The 20,876-nt window shown below is 41.4% G+C and overlaps 1 protein-coding gene across 1 annotated transcript in view; it reads right to left on the bottom strand.

The window, feature by feature from the left end:
- Nucleotides 1-20,876, bottom strand: part of AVEN (apoptosis and caspase activation inhibitor) — a 189,847-nt gene that overhangs the window by 4,406 nt on the left and 164,565 nt on the right. Inside the window, exons 3-5 of the mRNA XM_014595458.3 lie at nt 14,773-14,843; nt 2,888-2,983; nt 458-812 (exon numbers count right to left, since the gene is read on the bottom strand). Coding sequence (XP_014450944.3) covers nt 458-812; nt 2,888-2,983; nt 14,773-14,843 — 522 coding nt within the window. The remainder of the gene's footprint in view (nt 1-457; nt 813-2,887; nt 2,984-14,772; nt 14,844-20,876) is intronic.

The raw sequence follows: 20,876 nt of genomic DNA, 5'->3' as shown, positions 1-20,876 counted from the left end.
CCACAAGTCAAAAAATGCACAAATTATGGGGAATTCACTCTGTAAGTAGCATCTAAACCATGTTATGAGCAAGGGATGTTAGAGAAGGCAAAGTCAAAATGCCAAAGAGAATTATATACTGCTATGTCACAAAGAAGTTGGTATGTACTCATGTTGCTGTATCTGAAAACCATAAATTAAACTTGTGTTTATACCAATAAGGTTTAACCATACTGGTATATGCAGCAAGTTTCAGAATTTCAACGTACCAAATAAAAGGACTGCTTTGAAGGGACTTCTCATGGGAAGATTAAAAATGAAAGAACAAATGGGTTAGTACACACCAGATCAATGCCACAAATTGTCAGGGGCATAGAGATGATTACAGCAGCACTGCTGAGGTACTTCCCAGGAGTTTAACTAAAGAAGAAAAAAAGAAGAATACAGACTACATAGAAGTAAAAAATATAAATCTCACCAGCTGCTTTGTGATTGGTTTTCAAATCTGCCTCATCAGTCACGTCATAGGACAATGCACCTGACACAGAGCTGTTTTCTGAATTAACAGGAGCATCTAAATTTAGTAGTAAATCTAGCTCTTCATCCAAATGATCCGTCTCTTGCTTTGGTACAGAAGAGCCTCTCTGAATGGGTAGAAAAGAAGTTCCGCCAAGTCCATCTCTACTTTGAGAACAGGTAACAGAATCACTGATAGGGTCAGAGATTGGCATTATTCCACTTTGAGCCAAAGGTTGTTGTAAGTGAGTCTTGCTGCTTTTGCTGATTTCAATACTTTTAGATTTCATCTGAGGCAGTTCTACAGGTGTGGATGCCTAAAGAGTACAAGAAAAGACTTGGGTCTTTATAATGGTGAACTCAATTGTTACAGTTCAAATTAAAAAGATAGCACAGTAATTCAGACTCCCACGCACAGTCACTTAAGGCAGAATTAAATTCAATGGAACAGATTTTAAAACGACAAGAAAGTAAACCTAGTACAAAAATTAAATTGAAAGCATTTGTACAGTTACAGATATACACAGATGTGACTGTACAGTATTCTAAAATGAATCACGAGGCTATGTGCTGAATACAGCAAACAGCAACTTGAAACAAAGAAGCAAATTACTGCCTGCAGAGCTACCCACGTTCACTCACTGAAATCAGGCTCAGATTAGAGAATTTGCTTGGGTATGACCAAGGGCAGAATTTGGCCTAGTATCCATTTCCTATTTTAGGCTTTCCTGTCAAAATACCAACCACTGAGTCCGTCATTCTCTCATGTGACCTCTGGCATATAATCTGGGTTTGGAAGAGTTTAAATATTTCATTTTTCAAGCTGTAACAACAACATTAAATATAAAATTTGCAAAAATACTTTCATATAGTGAACCAAGAAATACCAGTTCTCAGCCACTTAAATGCAGTTTTTATGCTCCATCTGGGTTTCTTGGCAATTATCAAATTCCTAGCACAGTGCAAGTGGAGCAACATGATTTGCCCAGGGGCAAGAGTAAGCTAGAAAAATGTATATCCTAGCATACTCTGAATCAGTTGATGCAGTAAACTCAATGTTCCTAGTAGTGGTGTCCTCAAGTACACTCTGCTGCTCCAGGTGGGCTGCATCCTACACCAGAAGCAATGTTGCCATCTCCATGCAGTGCTTGGCATGAGCTAATTGCTGATGCTGAGTGACAATGCCAATTAGCTCTCACCAATATAACTTGTACATCCATGCAAACAAGGTTTTGCTGCTTCCAATTTAAGAAGTAGCCTACACACAGAAGCTCAGCATACTTGAGGGTATGCAGAACCTGTGCGTGCACACGTGCGTGTGTGCGTGCACACACACAGAGTAGGAATTCCTGCCCTGGGCCTAATTACAGTAGTCTTGTTTGTTTGTTTGCTTGATAAAACAAGAAAAATACAGTAAACTAATAAAATCAGCCCCTTGGAATAATTAAGAATGGGAAAAGCAAGCAGCAAGCTCTAGCCATGGTATTTTGCTTGCAAGCAAAAAAGAACTGCATAGCATAGATTTCCTTATAAACTCTACATCTGCAGACATCCCTTTCAGCTAAACTAAGAAACAAATTAGTTATGTCCTTAGCTGATTCACTTCAAGCAACTGCACTGGAAAGTAAAGATGCTCTTACTTTCATGCATGCAGTTTTTCCTTTCCAGGACAGATTGATTTTTTTTTATTGTTTTTTCTTCAGCTGTTGATCAACTGCAATCTGACTGTAATCTTAACTGACAGCTGTTTGTAACTCAAGAGTCTTATTAGAACTCTTCCCTCTATCTGAATATTTTCTTTTTCATTGCCCAAAGACAGGGCTTACCTGACATGCTGTTAACTAATTTTCTATCTCCTGAATAGAAATAACTTTTTATTCAGTTATCTGATTGATGGCTCACATTTTGACACAGACCCAAATCTGTTTCATGCCATAAGTATGAATGCTGTGTCCTGCATATATACAGGTCAGTAAACTAAAATAAAGGTAACTATGTATCAACTTGGCTTAATTTTTTTAAGAGCTTATAATTTCAGTTTTCCAACCTTCAGGGAGTTGCAGAGAAAGAAAAAATGAAATGGTGCAGTTACTGCATGCCAAACATTGAGGAGCTTGGCTTCCTACTCAATCCACTGCACATGGAAATGCTCTGTTTATTCAAAAGGTCCCAGTGGAGCATAAAAAATGCTGATGCAAATATCTCTACTTCACAGACCTGCAACCCTCTGAATTTCATGCAGTGTTTGTTTAATACAACACCCACCAATTGCATTTAAAGACCAGGAGGTCATGCAGGTTTTAAATCCTATTTCTAGCCCAGATCATTATCATTGCCTATGTATTACACTATTTAAATTGTTCCATAATTTTTTGCACAGCGGGGGTGTTACCTGCACAAGTTCAGGAGCCACATTCAGCCTGAGATGTAGAGGCAGTTCCTGAAGAGCTTGGACTAAAGACTGGCAGTCAACATAAAGAGCAGATAACTGAAATATAATCAAAACAGACAGAAAACTTGGGTAAAGAAACTGAAACGAACAACTCCAGTGTGTTATGTTACAAATTTACACAGATGAAGACAATGCAAGCAAGAAAAATATCCACACGTCTACAAATAATATTCCTCACACCATTAGGAGGAACTGCAAATATACAGACTGAACATTGTATGTGCATAGAATAACTTGGTTTAAACAATACTTAAGAGGATAAACAAGTAGTGGAATCATTCAAGTAGTATGAAAACGAGTAACCAGACTTGGAGGCCAAGATTTCCAAAAAGGTAGGTTTGAGATGGCTCCCTAGCAATACATGGAAGAGCCACAATAGGAAATAACTGGTGTGCTAACAGTAGGTTTGTCCGAATATCCACAAAGCTTTTCCCCCTCAAACATTTTAAGCTGAAAAGTGTTCCACAGAAGGTGAATCATCACTGTCTAAGGAAGCACAAGCACATTAGAAAAGATCAATTTGCTGGCACTGGGAGTAACCCTCTCTATTTCTGATACTTAAACAACTGCCCTTTTAGTATTCATCTTCCCAGAGCTGTTAAAAACATTTATTTTAGGATCAACAAAATGCAAGTGGAACAAAGATTATCTAATGTTTTTGGACACTACTTCCATAAAACTGTCTTTGTTACCAGTCTACTACATTGCTACACAAAAATTTTATAATGCACGGCTTATTTTAACTATTAATGTGACAGGTTTTTGGATTAACGGCTTTCTTGTTCTTTTTAAGAAGAAAACATTGAAAAACAATTGTGTGCAGAATGGGCTGGCAATGTCACTTTGACATTTTTAGAGCAAACTACCCTAAGTAAATTATTTACCATATGTAAAGTAAACAGCTTGGCATCTGTTTAATTAGAACAAAACACATTCTAAGCACACACTCACTACAGATGATGGATAATGTTGATGCAATCAGATTTTTTTTTTTTATAATAGTTTCTCCATGGCCATGTCTACACAGTAAAACTTATAGCTCTGCCCTCAAATAAAAAGCAGGGCTCAGGGCAGGCTGCTTCCTAAATCAGAAGCACATCAGTGCAGTCATGAGTGGTCAAATTAGCCACTTTACACCACAGTGCTAATTAGCTAAGGGGCTAGCACAGCTATGCTGGTTCAAGGTTTAGAAAGAAGCATACCAGAGCACTGCTCCATGCTTGAGGGTGCTGCTTCCAGGAATAGGTGACTGGTAGGTGGGGGCATGTGCCCCCCCTGACAGTGCCACCCCACCACTAATGCTGCTGGCAGTGTCTGTGGGTGCTTGCCAGTTCCGTCCCCACCACCAACCACAGTGTCTGCGGGTGCTTGCCAGCCCCCTACTCGCCGCCTCAGGAGGCTGGAGATGAACAGGGGAACAAGCAGGAGGTTGAAGACAGCAGGGGAATGTCTCTAGCTTGTCTCCAGGGGCTCGTCTCCAGCCTCCTGCTTGTTCCCCTGCTCATCTCCAGGCTCCCGAGGCTGAAGACAAGCAGGAGAATGAGCAGGGGGCTGGAGACTATCAGGAGGCTAGAGACTTTGGAGATGAGCTGGAGATTTCCCCCGCTGTCTCCAGCCTCCTGCTCTTTTTCTGCTATTGCCGGTGAGTGGGGGGGGGGGGGGGGGGGGGGGGGAAGAGGGGGCTGGGAGAGCAAGCAAGGAGCTGGGGGAATGAATGGGGGATGGGGAGAATGAACAGGGAGTTGGGGAAAGGAACAGGGGCTGGGACTGGGCAGAGCCTCTCCCAAGGTCCCCTCCCCCCCCTCCTCCAGCCCCCCAAACCCCTACTTACCTGGCACAGAGCCGGTCTAGGTCCCTGCAGCTTGCACTGCTGCCTGCCCTGCAGAGGCAGGCAGCGTGCTTCAGCACCGGGGAAAGGGCCAACCACAGAGAAGCTCTGGCAGGCTACCAGAGTGTCTCAGTGGAGGACCAAGCCTCTGGCTGCCTTAGGGCATGGTCAGGGACTGTGCCCTGACCTGTTTTTTTCCCCTAGTGTATTGCTTGACCCCTGGACCAGGGGTCTAATTTTGCCCCCGGGCTGAAAATTTGCAGCACGGGAAATGTTTTTTTTTGTTCCCGCATGTGCCTCTTGCAGCATCTCAAAGAGGTTTGAGGCACTGCAAGAGGCACATGTGCGCTTGCCTGGACGTGCCCATAATTGGCTGTGTTAGCCTAAGGTCAGGCAGAAAGCAGGTTACAGGTGCCCCATACAGACCAACTAAATTAGTGATGTATCCGTCACATCTGGAGAAAAGGATGCTGCATTAGCGAGGGGCAAACTAAGAGCCTGGAGTAGAGTTTCATTTGTACAGATAGATGGAAAAACTTAGAAATGTGCTACAAAAAGATTTGCACAATTTTAGGGTAGCCTGGATAAGAGAATCAAGGAAGATCTGAGTGAATGAAGGCCAGGTTCCAAGCCAGCATGACAGGTGGGGTGGCAGTGTTGCCAAGAGCAAATGAAGAAAGGCATAGGGAAGATAAAGGACAGGTCATAATGAAACAATGGCTAAACACCTACAAGATGTCAAGCAAGCCAAGATTTTAAGCTTGGACAGAAAGGGAAGTTCTGGGAGACAGTGTTAGGGTAGCTTGTCACATTTAGCTTTAGTTGCATCTGCTTGAGTGGTGAATTACAGTATTATCTGAACTTTTCTTTTGCATTTTGTATCTGCACTGTCAGCTATTATCCTTGAGGTTGCTTTCATGTTATGTTTTCCTTTTATTTTTTATTAATGTAATAAGGCAACTTATGTTTTAGCATTATCAGCCCAGGTGTGTAGAATGTGGGCCTTGTAACTAGCTCAAATTAACTAACCTTGGCATGGACGACTGAATCAGTGGGATGAAATGATTGGATATGTTAATAAAAGATGCTAGCAGACCCTCCGCCTTTTATCAATGCTCCTGCCTAACCGGTGGTATCGTGCCCATCTAGGGAATGCTGTCACCATCTACTAAGTAACACCAGTGCTTGCACCAGCACTTTTTAATGTATACATAAGTGACCTTCCTATCACCACCATCTGGAAATTCGGCTATGACGATGACCTGGCACTTGCTACTCAAGGAAGGACCCAGGCTGAAGTCCAGACAGATCTCTGCAAAGACCTCAAGTTACTTGAAGAAGATTTTGTGTGTTGGAGAGTCTGCCCAAATCTGAGGAAAATTATCATCATGTCATTTCATCTAAACAATGTCCAGGCTGACCAGAAACTCGCCATCACTTTGTGTAGAAGAGGTTAGGCATGAGAAGTTCCCAAAATACCTCGGCATAACTCTCAATTGGAGCCTCACCTTTTGTGAATATCTACAGAATGTTGCTTAAAAAATGAAAGAATGAGTCAACCTTGTGCATAAACTGGCTGGAATGACATGGGGAGCAAATGCAACCATGCTTCAAATGGCCTTTCTAGCACTTATTTTCTCTGCAGCAGAATATTGCTCCCCAGTCTGGAAAAAAAGCACGCACAGAAAGATTGTTGATACACAGTTAAATGCAGCTATGTGGATTATATCAGCAGTGCTAAAAAGTATGCCACTATCATGGCTTCCAGTTCTAGTGAACATTGATTGCTCCCCCACAGCTCTGCCGCAATGTCACATGCGTGAGGAATACCATAATGCCACCAGTAACCGAAACCTCCCAATCAACAAGGACATCACTATGCCACCACCGGATAGGCTCAAATCTAGAAAACCCTTCTGGAAGTACGCCAAGAAACTCTATGACGATAGCAAGAGCACCGAAGAACAATGGAGGGAAGCCTGGGCAAATACTAACTTGCTGCAGAAATACATCGTCAGCAGCCTTACAGCTCCCCAGCCAGGATTTGACCAACCAAGAAAAATTTGGTCCTCCCTGAATTGCTTCAGGGAAAATGTGGACACCTACTCCATAAATGGAGAATCAAAGAGGGTCCGGGTTGCAATTATGGTGCAATTTTTCAGACTGTGCAACACATTGTGAACGACTGCCCAATTCGATCATTTAATGGCGATCTAAAATCAATCCATACAGCTACCCCTGGAGCAGTTGAACGATTATCAAATTTAGATATTAATGCATGAATGTCGTAACCCTAAAATGTCATATGAAAGAAAAATGAAAGGTGATAAGAGGAAACCAATTGGACAGTGTCCAACTGCAAAGCCCTTGGAATTTCCAGAGTTGATGGACAGACCAAATTTGGAGTCTGAAGCATGCCCAAATTAAGACACTAGTAAAAGACCAAACTAAGATGGCTTTGTTGGAACAAAGGAATATGCTAGCAGGATGAAAACATGAACAGTGTGATGATCACAGGGAAGTCAATCAATGGTACCCAGAAATGAAGAATCACTAGAGGAATGATGTTAAAGAAAAAGCATAAAAGGGTGGCAACAAGAAAGTTAAGTTTGTGACATCGAACAACAACATCTGGACTGAACAACAGCCAAAAAGAATACCCACAGATGATCACCCTCCACTTTCAGGAATACTGACTGGCCATCAGACCCTCTAGTGGAATAACATCTGGGATTGGGTGAGACCTTTGGACTAGGGGTTTTTCTCTCTATATGTACAGAATTTACATTTAATCTATTAATAAAGTTAGATTTTAGTTAAGTTAAACAGAGTGAGGAGCATTCTGTGTTCACTCTGGGTTGATTATCCTTTAGCAATCCTTTAGCACTATAGGTGCATAACAACAGCATCATAGAGAACTCCCAATAATGAACTGCTCATAGCCTGAAATCAAAGGGATTTTTTTCTTTTTCTTTCCTCACTCTTGAACCTTCTTTTCTCTTCTTGTCCCCCTTTAAAAACACAAATTTATAAAAGACTCATGTGGGCAGGAGGAACAATTTATAAGTAGGGGTGCACTGATAAAGATTTTTGAGGCTGATACCAATAGCTGATTTTAAAGAGGCATATCATCTGATAACAATCCAATTTGCAATACCAGCCCGGCAGCTTGAAGAGCTGCGTGCAGCTGGTAAATCTGGTGTGGTGGAAGGGGAGGGCGGAGGGAGGAGGGAAGGAGCGTGGGGGGGTGTAAATCAAGGCCCCTGCAGTGAGGAAAGAATGGGGCTAGGACAAGCGTTGCCCAGCCAGGCCAAAGCAGGTGCAGGATGGAGCTGCGGCTTGTTGGGGGTGTATGGGGGGAAGGGAAGTAGCTCCCGTTTCTGTGCACCGCTCGTCCAGGAGCTGCTGGTCCAGCACTCACCTGCTCATCTGGCGGCTCCTGCTGCTGCTTCCACCGCTCATCTGGGAAAGTATGTGCCCCTGGATCTGCACGGAGCGGGGTGGAATGGGCCAGGAAGAGCCCCATGCAACCCTGGCCCCAGCCTGCCCTGCCCCATGCAGATCTGGGGACACATGCTCCCACCCCATGCCCTCCCGGATGTCCTCTGGGAGGTGCTAGGTAAGTTGGACAGCACTGAATTAGAGGCTCCCGGACAAGTGGCGTGCAGCGACAGGAGCTGCCCCCCTCTCCCTGTGCCCCCTGCACAAGTCGCAAATCTGTCCTGCACTTGCCCGAGCCGGGCAGCGCTTGCCCCAGCCCCATTTCCCCCTCACCACAGAGGCCTTTATCTGCCCCCACACGCCCCTTCCACCACACCAGACTTACCAGCTGCATGCAGCTCTTCAAGCTGCCCGATGGTGCTCCTCGCTGCCTACGTGCTGCACTGCAGCTGCACACATACAAGGGATTTATCAGCCAAATTATTAGCCACATCAGGCCGATTTTCAATACGATCAATTTTCTTTATATTTCTTTATATTCTTTATATTTCTTTATATCCAGTATCAGACCAATCTACCTCTAATTTGTAAGGTTTAAGGAAAATCTTGTTTTCTTGTTTAAACATGACTACACACCAAAAAATTCTACAGTGCTTTTGTCTTTCAAGCACTATAAACACTTTCAAACTGTGACAAATATCAGCAATGTGGTGCTGTCTATAAATGAAAAAACAAAAGTACAGGTTAACTGTTTTGGCAAAGGTCTCTCAGTAAGTCAGTGACAAATCCAAAACTAGACATCAGTAGTTCTGGTATTCCACTTTTTTTTCTACACAAACTACCATACCTATGAGTAAATATGGATGACTGTGAGAACCTTGCAATTATGTCCATGATAAATATCCTAAGTTTTATCATGCATGTTCCCAGTATTACAACTTAGGAACACAGGACTGGGAGGGAATTACCAGCTGCATCTTGGGTGAACGAACGCCAAAGGTAAGCAAAGAAGACACTGCTGTAGTAATGAATTCTCCAAGGTTACACATCTCATCCAGTGTGCCAAATGCCCTGATTGAAAATACAAGGGAGAAACCAAACAACAACTGTGTACCAGAATGAATGCAAACTGAAAATCCACCAAATACAAAAATATCCAATTACCTGTGGACGCACACTTTTCACAAGACAATTACTCTGACCTCTCAGTTCCAAACCTCAAAGACAACTTACAAAACACCTTTCGTAGACGAGCCTACGAACTTCACTTCATAAATCTACTGGATATAAAAAATCATGAACTCAATATAGAAACTGGATTTATGACACATTACAACCTGCCCGACATCTGATTTACCAGGTACCTGCCTGGACTTACCATTTACATTTCCCCTCCCCTTCCTCCCCTCTCCTTCTTGTCTACCCTTTGTTTTCCTAATTTCTAGCCACAGTGGATTCCATTTTATAGAATCACTGGTTAATAGAATCAGCCGCTTATTGGAATCAATATGGGAAAACCAAAACTATCTGTATATTATTACATGTAAAAATCGCTCATATTAGAAACACAATTTTTGGTTTTTGGAATAATTTAACCAAAGAAGCCCATGGATTTTGCAGTTTCGTGAAGAGCCCTATGCAGCCTGGCAATAAGTGTGTGGGGGGGGGAATTGAGCCCCTGTACGGAGAGAGTTGGGCAGTGCTGGGGCCCCAGCGGGGAGTGCGACGAAGCCATGGGCAGCTCCTTCAGGGGGCAGGGGGTGGGAACCAGACTCCCTAGCAATGCATCCCTGTGTGTGTGGTAGCTTTGCAGAGCACAACCCCACACTGCTGCCCTCACTTCCTGTGCCCGCCCCCACCTCCACCTCCGCCCTGCACACAGATCTGGGGGGCATGGGTCTCCCCGTCCCTCCAGGAGTGCGCACTGTGCCAGGGAGCTGACCACACCCCCTGCACCCAAGCCTGCAGCAGGCAGCAGCAGGTGGGGATCTGGGCTCCACTCTGCTTCAGCAGCTGCTGCCTCCTGCCAGAGGAAGGGGGCTGCAGACCCGGGTCCTGGCCCTGTAGCCCTGGCAGCTGAGGGTCCCCTCTGGCAGGGCTGGGGGAACAGAGGCCTGTGGGTGGGGGGCAAGAGGTACCAGTAGGGCTGGGGGGCTATAGGAGGGAGTGAGAGGCACAAGCAGGGACAGGGGACTGTGGCGGAGGAGTGAATATCTGTGTTTTTTAAAAACCACATCTCCTTTTAACAGAATCAGCCAGTTAGACTCAAATCAGCATTTCCCAAAGTGATTCCAATAAGAGGATTCCACTGTATTTTACTTTTTCACAGACTACCTCTTTTCTACCTTGAAGAACTCATTACTACAGCAGAGTCTCCCTTGCTTACCATTTCTGCACCTCTAGAAACGTAATACATTTCATCCAATGCACCAAATGCCTTGATGGAAAATATGTAGGAGAGACCAAACAACAACTGCGCACCAGAATGAATGCACACCGGAAATCTATCAAAGACAGGAATACCCAATTACCGGTGGGAGCACATTTCTCACATGAAAGCCACTCTCTCTCCAATCTCTCAGTTCTAATCCTCAAAGGAAACTTACAAAACACTTCCCAGAGACGAGCCTATGAACTCCACTTCATCAACCTCCTGGATACTAAAAATCATGGACTAAATATAGATTTATGACACATCATAACCTGCCTGACATCTGACTCCCCAGGTACCTCTCCACTATTCATACCCCTTCCCTCCCCCACAACCCAACCTCTCTCTCACCCATTGACTCCTCAATCTACATCTTCACTGACTGCCTATCTTGTATGCATACTAGTCCAGCCTCTGGCTTCTTTACTTTTCATTCCATCCAGGAAGAGCACACACCAATTACTGAAACTTCCTCAGCCTGACGAAGGGTTTTTGAACCTGAAAGCTTGCTTAAAAGCTTGCTTAAAATTATTTTTTCCAACTATTTAAGTTGGTCTAATAAAAGATATCAGATTCACCCAAAGAACCTTGTTTGCTTACCTTTGGCGTTCCTTTACCCATTTTCCGCCTCCTCCTTCCTCCCCTCCCTTCTCTACCCATTGTTTTCCTAATTTCTACCTATTTACATTCTCCCTGACCTCCTATCACACTTTTAGCTTCTTTCATTTCTTGGAGATGTCAAAACAACAACAGAGTCTCCCTATGCCTGAAGAAGAGTACTTGTCCCCAAAAGCTTGCAAAAAACTTTGTTCCAACTACTCAGTTGATCTAATAAAACATATCCCATCTACCCAAAGAACCTTGCCTGTAACTGTCTATATGCAGTTGGTGGTTTGTTATAGTATAGCCTATGATAAGTTTTATTTGAGATTTATTGAGTTTTAAGCACATTTGTCACTTCCTTTTACTAAAAGCTGAATGGCAGAGAGAGCTCTGGTTGGTATCAAAGGTTATGGGTTTTAATCATTAATAAGTATAGCAATACAAAAAATGGCTAGATACAACTGCTTTAAAAGCTTCTTGAACTTTAAAAGCTACTTCTTCTGGGTCAGGTCCCTAATATTGGGAGCAAGAGATGACCAAGCAAGCTCATTGATGCCTAAATGATAATTCAAACTTCATTAATGCTCATCACTGAGGAAAATGCATTAGTACAAACAGCTTTAAATATCCTTGACCTTAAGTAAGTACTAAGCCAGCTCACAGACATCACTGCATTAACACAGCAATGAACTAGCACTTTGTAAAATCTAGCACTTGTCAGACAATTGCTACAGTGCAAGGAGACTAGGGGGAAATGTTTGAGCCCTGTAACATAAATTAAGACAACTCCACAATTTAAAAACTGCAGAGTAGAAAGTAAATATATTTGGAAAAAAAAATCTTTTATATGTACATGATGCATCTCAAACGAGTGGGGAGTTAGAATAAGTGACAGAAATTCAAAGACTGAGATGTAAGTGGATCTAAGCAGAAGAAAAAAGATGAAAAAAAAACCGTGGTGGTACAGAGAAGTAAAATAGTGAAAAAAAGAGGATTCAAAATTTTTAAATGGACGCTTTATTAAAAATGGTGTTGTATGTAGAAACAAGAAAGGGACTTATGGAGTGATTTGTCACAGAATACAAAGACCAGACAAGCAAAAACATGTGCTTGTTCAAGACAGCAGAAAGCAGCAATGCAGTTTGCTGCCGAAATTACCCTTTTTACTGGCAAAAAGGAAAAATACAAGCGACTCTACTACATACCCTTGATTTTAAAATCATACATTAACAGAGACGGCAGCCATTTCTCCTGCAATGTGTCCATGTAAAAAAAACAACACAAAAACAAATCCAACACAACTTGGACAAACTCCGTGCAGTTTTCTAACAATCAGTTATTTCAGTGTAATGAACTGAGAATTCATGTGTGTTAATTTCATTGTCGCATTTCATTCCACCATTTTCAGGACTGATCTTTGCTTTTTTCCACTATAACTGCCAGGCAACAGAAGGCAACAAATTCTTTTGTAGCTATTTTTATACGTTTCCTCACTTGTTTTGTCCCATAGCGATGGCTTCTCTCCAGTTCATTCCTTCACATACTGCACAGAGAAAAAGCTCTGACAAGCAACAGGGATGTGGAAAAATAAGGGACTAGCGAGGCAAAGAAGCTGGGGGCTGGTCTACACTAGAAAATCCCCTACCAGTTTAGCTATGGCAGGATAATTCTGCTAGCGGACCCAAACACAAGGAGTTTTTCTGCTGACATAGCTGTACTGCTTTCCAAAACAATAAAAGCTCACCTGACAAAAATACTCTTATGCCAGGGGTTTGTTAATGTACCAATGTAGCATACCTGCTAACCATTTTCTCATGCCTAACCATCACAGCTAAGTCCACAAAATTCTAGACACCGCCTGGGACAAGAAACTAAGGAGGAGATGGAACTTCAGTTAGGGAAGGCGTCTTAAAACTGTGGTCAGACAGAGGGAGACAGAATAGATCTGAGGCCAGAGGTGAGGAAAAATAAATAGGTTGGATATGAAGCCAAGAGGGAAAAGAAAACTGAGTCAAACTAGGCAAGGAGGTTGAAATGAAAAACCTAAGCAATGGAAATTAGTTTAACTATACAAGGAAATGAAGACTTAGCTGAGAAGCCAGGGGTAGAGAAGGACTGAAATAAGGACAAGTTAGATAGAATAGGGCAAAAGTGTTCAGACTTCAAAGGGACAGGCAGAAAAGTCTGCTCACTAAAGCACTAGTCCTGCTTCACGCCCTGGAACAGAACCCAGTATTCTAGAATCCCATTGTTCCGCTGTAAACAAATATTTGTGAAACCTATGGGCAAAGTGCTGCTTTACACTTATTACCACAATCTTTTACCCCACTAATTCAACAGGTCTATGTTAAGTCGATAACCCACGCATGTCACATTCCAAATGTCTTCAGTTGTTTTTTTGTTTTCAAAAGTGTACCAAAAAAGTTCAAGACTCTAAAATGAAATACATAAGTATATTTTAAAGAGCAATTGGCAAGCAATCACTAATTCCAAATGTTTTCTATTTGTCCAACTTGAATCACTTTGTAGAATGGGGGTGCTGCAACTGTGCTGAGTGTTAAGTAAGATCTTACAAAGAAAAGTGATCATTATTAACCCATTTTGTGGCTGGAAAAATTTGATGCAGCAAGATGGTGCCTTTCTTTATAGCTACAGCTTCACTGGACAACTCATTAATCACATCTTAAGTAGTGACCTGGCCACTGTAATGGATACCACCTCCAGGAGTACGGATGAAGTCCCTGGAGTCCCTTCAGCCCTGGCTCCCTCTGCTTGCTTTGGGCAGCTGACCCTTCATCTCATCTCGATTTGGGGCACAGTGTTACAGAGCCCCAATCAAATGATGGAGCTCCCAGCCACGGGAGTTCAGGGTCCTGTCCCCCTCACCCCCACTGTGTCTAGGGGCTCCCAGCGGTGTAAGCACATGGTGGGCCCCATGGCTGGGATCCTCATCAGCATTTGGGGCTCCCAGCCAGGAGAGGCAAACCTGTGCCACCACAGCTGGGAGTCCCATCAGCTGACCAGAGCTCTCAGTGTACTGCACATGAGGAATGGCCGAAGGCATGATTGTTGGGATCACATATCAGATCCCATCATGCCTTCTTTTTAAGATCTGTCAGAAGCCTTAGTTATCCTGGTAACTTCTGGTACAGTTACTAAGCATTTATCCCACTAGAGTTGCCTGCAAAGCCAATCCACAATCCTCTCTCTATTTCTGGGTAGATTTCTCTTGGAGCTCGTTTTTTTCATTTAACCTCCATTTAAAAAAAAGCAACCAAACATTACTGCTGGGACTGTCCATCAGCAGTAGAGAAGAAACCCAAGAGGGTGCAGCAGAACAGAAAAGCATATAAGAATGTCTACAGAATGGGCAGTGTATTTTTACACTGGTGGTAAGATCAACAACTGCATCAGCAATATATACTCACTATGAATCAATGATCATGAACATAAAGTAAAAAGATAAATCCAGTCTGGAATTATATTTTGCATTTACAAAAATACAATGCTTTCTTGTGTTACCTGTTTAGGGCATATGTTTTCTGTGTCCCATTCCTTTTCTTCAGCAAATCGGAACTGTGTGTAGGAATCTCCTGCAGAAGGAAAGTTAAATGCATCTATATTATAAATAAGTAACAGGCCTTCCAAAAAAATCCCATACAAGAATTTCCTGATTAATAAAAGCTGAAATTTGTGCAACTTTGCATTAAACTTTTTAACATAGCTTTCATTCAAGCCCCTATAACACTGTTTATTTCTGGTATGCAGAAGAGTTCCAAGTTCTTGTGAAACTGCATAGAGATATCAGTAGGTATTATCTTCTGCCTTATCAAAAGACACTATCAATTTTAGGTCAGATTTCAATTCAAAACTGCAGAAGGAAAAAGAAACAAGTCTAAGAACTCTTCATTACCCAGGGAATTATGAAATAAATAGTAAACATATCAAGAGTATAATATACAACACAGCATAGCATTATAAGCAGAACTGGAAGTGCCACTAATAGTTAAGCATACCTAACAGCTTCCATTAGTTGTTTATTACTTTGTCACATTAACCATTTTGGCTGAAATTTTTTATATTTTAGATGTCTTAGGCTGGAGATTTAAAAAACAAAATCAGCAGAAGTAGTCCTGAAGTGCCTAAAAACAAGCTTAGGAAAGAATGCTCTTACAACAATTTTCTTAAGAAGCTCTAGCCCCAGCTAGCTTAGAAGCAAGGACCTTCAATCTGTCTGTGTATGTGCCTTCCACCATCCATATGAAAATTTCCCCAAATCACATATAAGCCTCCTAAAAAATTAAGTTTGCTTGCTTTATAGATGCTGGTTACAGTCTGTCAGCTATATTCTTTAAAGATTATGTTTGCCCTGAGGGCAGTGGAGGAAAAAATAGTCTGCGGTCACATAAGTAAAAACACTTACAATACTATATACAAATGGGATGAAAAATTAAGGTTGCATGAACAACTTTAATTCCGACATTTCATAACCTGGTTCTTGATTCTCAAGTGTAAAAAAGCCTTTTAAAATAGATGTTTTTGTATTTTTTTTTGTATGCAGTTAAAATGTTTATATTGCTGTAGGGCTGTCAGGTGGTGATCAGAAGCTCCAGATAAGAGTCCCATTAGTTGAGCTGTTGCCAAAGCATGCAAGATCCTGGGCCCCCAAAAACCTTAGAATATATGACAAACAGTAAATGCAAGATCAGAAGACAGGAATACAATCAGATACATACAGATATTGTATGGCAGAGGTACCATAATGGTTTCATAGTTAAGTGTGTATACTTAACAGAAGGGATTCAACTTCTTTTTACAAAACATCATAAGTCCACCTAGAATTTACACTATTTTAGTGCACTGAATTAAAAATATTAAAAAATAAATATATTTAACAAATATAAATTTAATAATTTATATAAATAATACAGATACTGTATTTACCCAAATTCAAAATGACTCTGAATTTAAGATGACCCCCTAATAATCAGAATCTATACACAGAAAATTTATAAACCTGTTATAATTATTCCTGCATAAATGCTAATTATTGGAGGGCCATCTTAAATGTGTACTCTCCCCCACTTTGCCACTACTACAGTTGGGCTAGCAGCAGTAGGGAAGAAGTGACAGTGGAGACACTGAGAAGTCAGTGGCCTGACCTCTGCCCCTTGTCTTCCCCACACCTTGTTCCCTGCCTCACACCCCACATCATCTCCCCCTTGCTGCCTACTCATCCCCCCTACTGCCTCCCTGCCTACCTATCACTTGCCCCCCCATGACTACTCCCCACCACCACCTGCCCTCCCTGCCTCACTCCCCTTCCAGCCCCACCCACCTCCTCCTGCCTGCATCCCTTCCACCACCAGATATCCTCCAACTCTGGCCTCACTAACCCCCATTTCGGCTAGGGGCACGGAGCACATGAAGCTCCGTGAAGCTTGCCACGTGAAGTTTGCTATAGTTGCAGCAACACCAGCTCTGGCTGCAGCACCAGAGCTGGGGACAGAGTTGTGGCTACTGCCATGGTCAGGTGGGGGCCAGAGCAGCCATGTTATCCATACCCCAGGTTGAAGTGAAGCCAGAGCCAGGGCCAAACCAGAGCTGGAGGGCAAGCAGTGGTGGCAAGGGAGAGGACGACACAGAGGAGGCAGCAGAGGGTGGAGGGTAGCGCTGCAGCTCCCACCTTGAGTCCAGGTCAGTACTGGAGTCAGAGCCACAGCAGCCACCTACACCTTCCTCCCCCTGCCACCTTGTACTTGAATCCAAGACAAGGGACTTTTTTTCCACCATGTGAAATGGGGGGAGGTGGGAAAATCTTGTGTTGGATTCAAGTAAAAAAAATTAAGTCACTGTTTGAGATCCTTCAAGCAAATGTTACTGATTTGGGGGAATCTGAAAACAAAGTAGATTTTGGAAACATTTGAAAAAATGGCTACTTTGTTTAAAAAAGAAGCACCCCAGTCTGCACAATTGTGAAGGAAACTTTGCAGATGTGAACTGAATATAACCAAGGTAGTTCTGCCAGAGTCCATCAGCTATCATGATTTAGCTGAAATAAATGTACTAATTACTATTTATAAAGAAAACCAAAGTCAAATTTACAAATGCAGGTATTTACAATTAGGCACTTAAATGCACTTATTAGGAAGCCTTATTTTTAAAGGCATTTACTGCTTCTTCTTGGCTTCAATGGCAGCCATGGAAGTTCAGTACAATTGAAAATTAAAACCCTTTATTCATTCATTAAGTATGGACTTTAGTATGTAACTTCAAGCTTCCTCCTCAGAATACAGAATTCATACAAGTCCTTTACTCTTAACTGCATACAAGAAGAATAAACAATTCCTCTTAATGTGTGTCTCCAAACCAATTTAGACTGCTACTAATAAATTACAGTTAATGCTGTTCATTTAGAAAGTACACAGAAAGAGCCTCAAATATTTTTTAAAATCTCCTAATTTCAAAGCCAGTCCCATGATTTTCAGTATCTTATTTATGATTTATGAATGCCTGCGATTGGCAATGCTCAATTAAACCATGTGCCATGGCTGAATTTCTGAACAGGAAATTAATTAAACCAAGGGGCTCTCAGGCTTTTATACTGTGACAAAACAAGCATTCACTGATGATTCCACTTTCCACCATTTCCTGTGGTGTGGCTGGTCTTCAACAAAATTGTCAGGGATGTCTTAGAAATCTGAGAAGGGTTAGAAGAAAAGTGGGTAAACAAATCCACTTCAATGGAAACATCTACTGGGATCAGGAAATGGCTTCTGGTTCCTCATTCTCAAACAACTGCTTCTAGGGGAAGTTACTGACCCACAAATTGAGAAGTTTCTGAATTAGACTGCAGATTAACCGATATCCTTTAACTGGGCTTTTAAATACAGTAACAAAGCATGCCTTTCAAATGAAAAAGCAATAACTACAATTCACAGCAGCACATTTAATGCAAATTAAGTTAATGAGAATGTTGGCTTAACCAATTATTTTTTATAGATTCCTTTAGTCTGTATTTAACTTCCTTTTACATGATGAATACTAATAAAACATCTTACAGCGACTGAGTTTCTGTCAGATACAAAGGCATTTTTTATGTTAGACTCTAATCTTTACAAAATAGTATTTGGTCTTCAAAATAATGCAGTTTAATTAAATATATTTAAGTGCGTTTATAAACAACAAACTTTACCTTTTATATCTTTTACTTTATTTAATAGCAATTGTTATTCAATATACTTTTTATTGTGAAAGCAGAGAGGATCTAAGACAGCAGATTCTTCTAGGACTAAAATATGTAACTAAATAGAATGACTGCACATTCCATAGCTTATTTCAATTGACAGAATTAGCCTACTGATTTTTGCATTAAGTTGGAAAAGACAAACAGTAAATTACTATCAACATTCTTTGATAAATATTTTAAAATGTTGGATAATATACAAAGATTAAAGGTTAAAAGGTGAAGCTAACCGGAGGACAGAACAAATATACAGGGGGAAAAACAATAACTTGATACCAAATATTGTGCATGATGCATCTGAAACACTCTGTGTACTACTATATTAAAAACAAGAGAAAAAAGGTTACAAAGAATGATGTAAAACATATTTTATATGTTTGCTTTCATACTGGATAATATCTGAACTATTTCAGTTTTCTGTACACAATGCTATAAGCAAAAACAATTGAACATATTATCTTATTCATGCAAGACTGTGAGATGGCTCTGTCTGGAAGCATTATGAGAACAACAGCAGACATTAGGAGAAATCAAGATGGACTTCTTGGAAAACTTTTATTTTGGAGAAGATAAAACTGGGTACCTTCTTCCTTGTAAGTCCCATACTGTGTTTTCCATCCTTTACTGCTTATATACTGGATATATAGAGTTTCTCTTTTTTTTTTTTCTTTTTAACACAAGCATTGTCTGCTACTCATTTTGGATATGTGTAATTTTAACCACAGGCATACCCCCAAAACTGAAGAGAGACAGAAAGCTAAGAGCTACATTAGAAAAATTAATATTGAGATCCAAAGATCTCAAGCAGAAACTGAAGAACCTCTCAACTGGTGGAACTAGAAAAACAGGGATGTAATATGCTATTCACTTCTGCCTGTTCTTGGATACTGAAGTAGAAACTCATGAATTTCTATGTAACCAACTAAACTAATTATGGTAAAAATGCACCTTTCTAATGTGGTGTCATTTCTGCAGGCAGAAGGTTTCCATAGAAGGCAGGACTACATTGTTTAGAAGATAAACTCTTAAAGACCTAACTCACTGGTTACTGCTTAGGAAGAATATTGGCTTGAATGCACTAAAAATACTAGTGATACTGGTACTGATTGAAGAGGCAATTGCAAATAAAGAACTCTCCAGTTCCTGGAAAAGGATTTTTAATTACACCTAGGAGCCCTGAGTAAGATTGCTCACCCCCAGAGTATTCTTGCTTGACCAAAGTGATTTGTTATACAGGGTTAGGGCATTGCTGAGGACAGATGTAGAGATGTGGCCATAAACCAGATATTCTTGAGCTACTTCTCAGAACCTCACTTTGAACTTCAGCAGGTTTATAAAGGAACTAAAACAACAGAGGGGCACAGAAGCAGTAACTGCAGAGACCAAAACTGGTCACCAGATAAAGCAGGAAGAATCAAACTTCTCTTTTAGGTAATTCACATTCTTCTAACCTACAAAAAAACCTAACTCGTTCTCCCCAATCCAGCAGGATCACAGTTTTCCTGTGTAAAGATTGGTCTGGCCTGAGGTGAAGTATTCCATCATGGGAAGTGGGAGAACTTGACTGGCTTGTCCAGCTGATATTTGAATAGTTTCATATAGTGGCAACACTTTCAGTTCTTCTCCTTTCTGGACTGGACCATTCTAAGCCCATGGCCTTTTTGTAGGAGTCTAGTATCACACAACCCCATTTGTCTTTCTTACCACATTTCAACTTGAGGATGTTGGCTGGAATGGGCTTTGATGGAAGGTCTGCTGTTTTTAAGGTGAAATAAATCAGGTCCACCAGCCTTCTAATATTGTCCTTCAGGGAAAAGCAGCCTTAACCACTGGACTTGGACTTGTCTGAGACTGATAGTTCAGGCTCCTCTGAGGACTTAGGTAACCAATTAAAGAAAGAGACCCCTACGTTTGAAGATGAAGCTGACTTGGGTTTCCTTTACATAGTGGTTCATTGTTTCTTCATCTCTCTTGCTGGGTTTACATTTTGGTTGTGAAGAGCCAAGAAAAGAAACAAACTTTCAATATTAAGTCAAAAGGGGTCCATTAGCACCCATGACGGAGATTAATGCATCCCCTAACATATAAAGGAAAAAAGTTATCTGTGTACAATGTATGAAGCAGCTGGTAACCACAGGGAGAAGAAAAGAGGAACTGAAGAGAAAAGGAGAAAGTACCCATGCCAGTAGCTTCCAAGGTTAGCCAAACATAGATTCTGAAGGCATCATGGTAACTGCAAAAATAAAGTCAGGTCCTTTGTGATGTCAGAGCCCTGAGACAGTTTACCCTTGTTTTCCCATACTGTATTTCTTGGAGCACTTTATCCACAACCATAGTTTGTTTTATATATAGGTAAAAAATTGTAACACTTCCCTTAGTC

This window comes from Alligator mississippiensis, chromosome 2, assembly GCF_030867095.1.
Source record: "Alligator mississippiensis isolate rAllMis1 chromosome 2, rAllMis1, whole genome shotgun sequence".
Lineage (NCBI taxonomy): Eukaryota > Metazoa > Chordata > Crocodylia > Alligatoridae > Alligator > Alligator mississippiensis.
The sequence above is the reverse complement of the archived record's forward strand: the minus strand, read 5'-3'. Positions and strand labels throughout refer to the sequence as shown.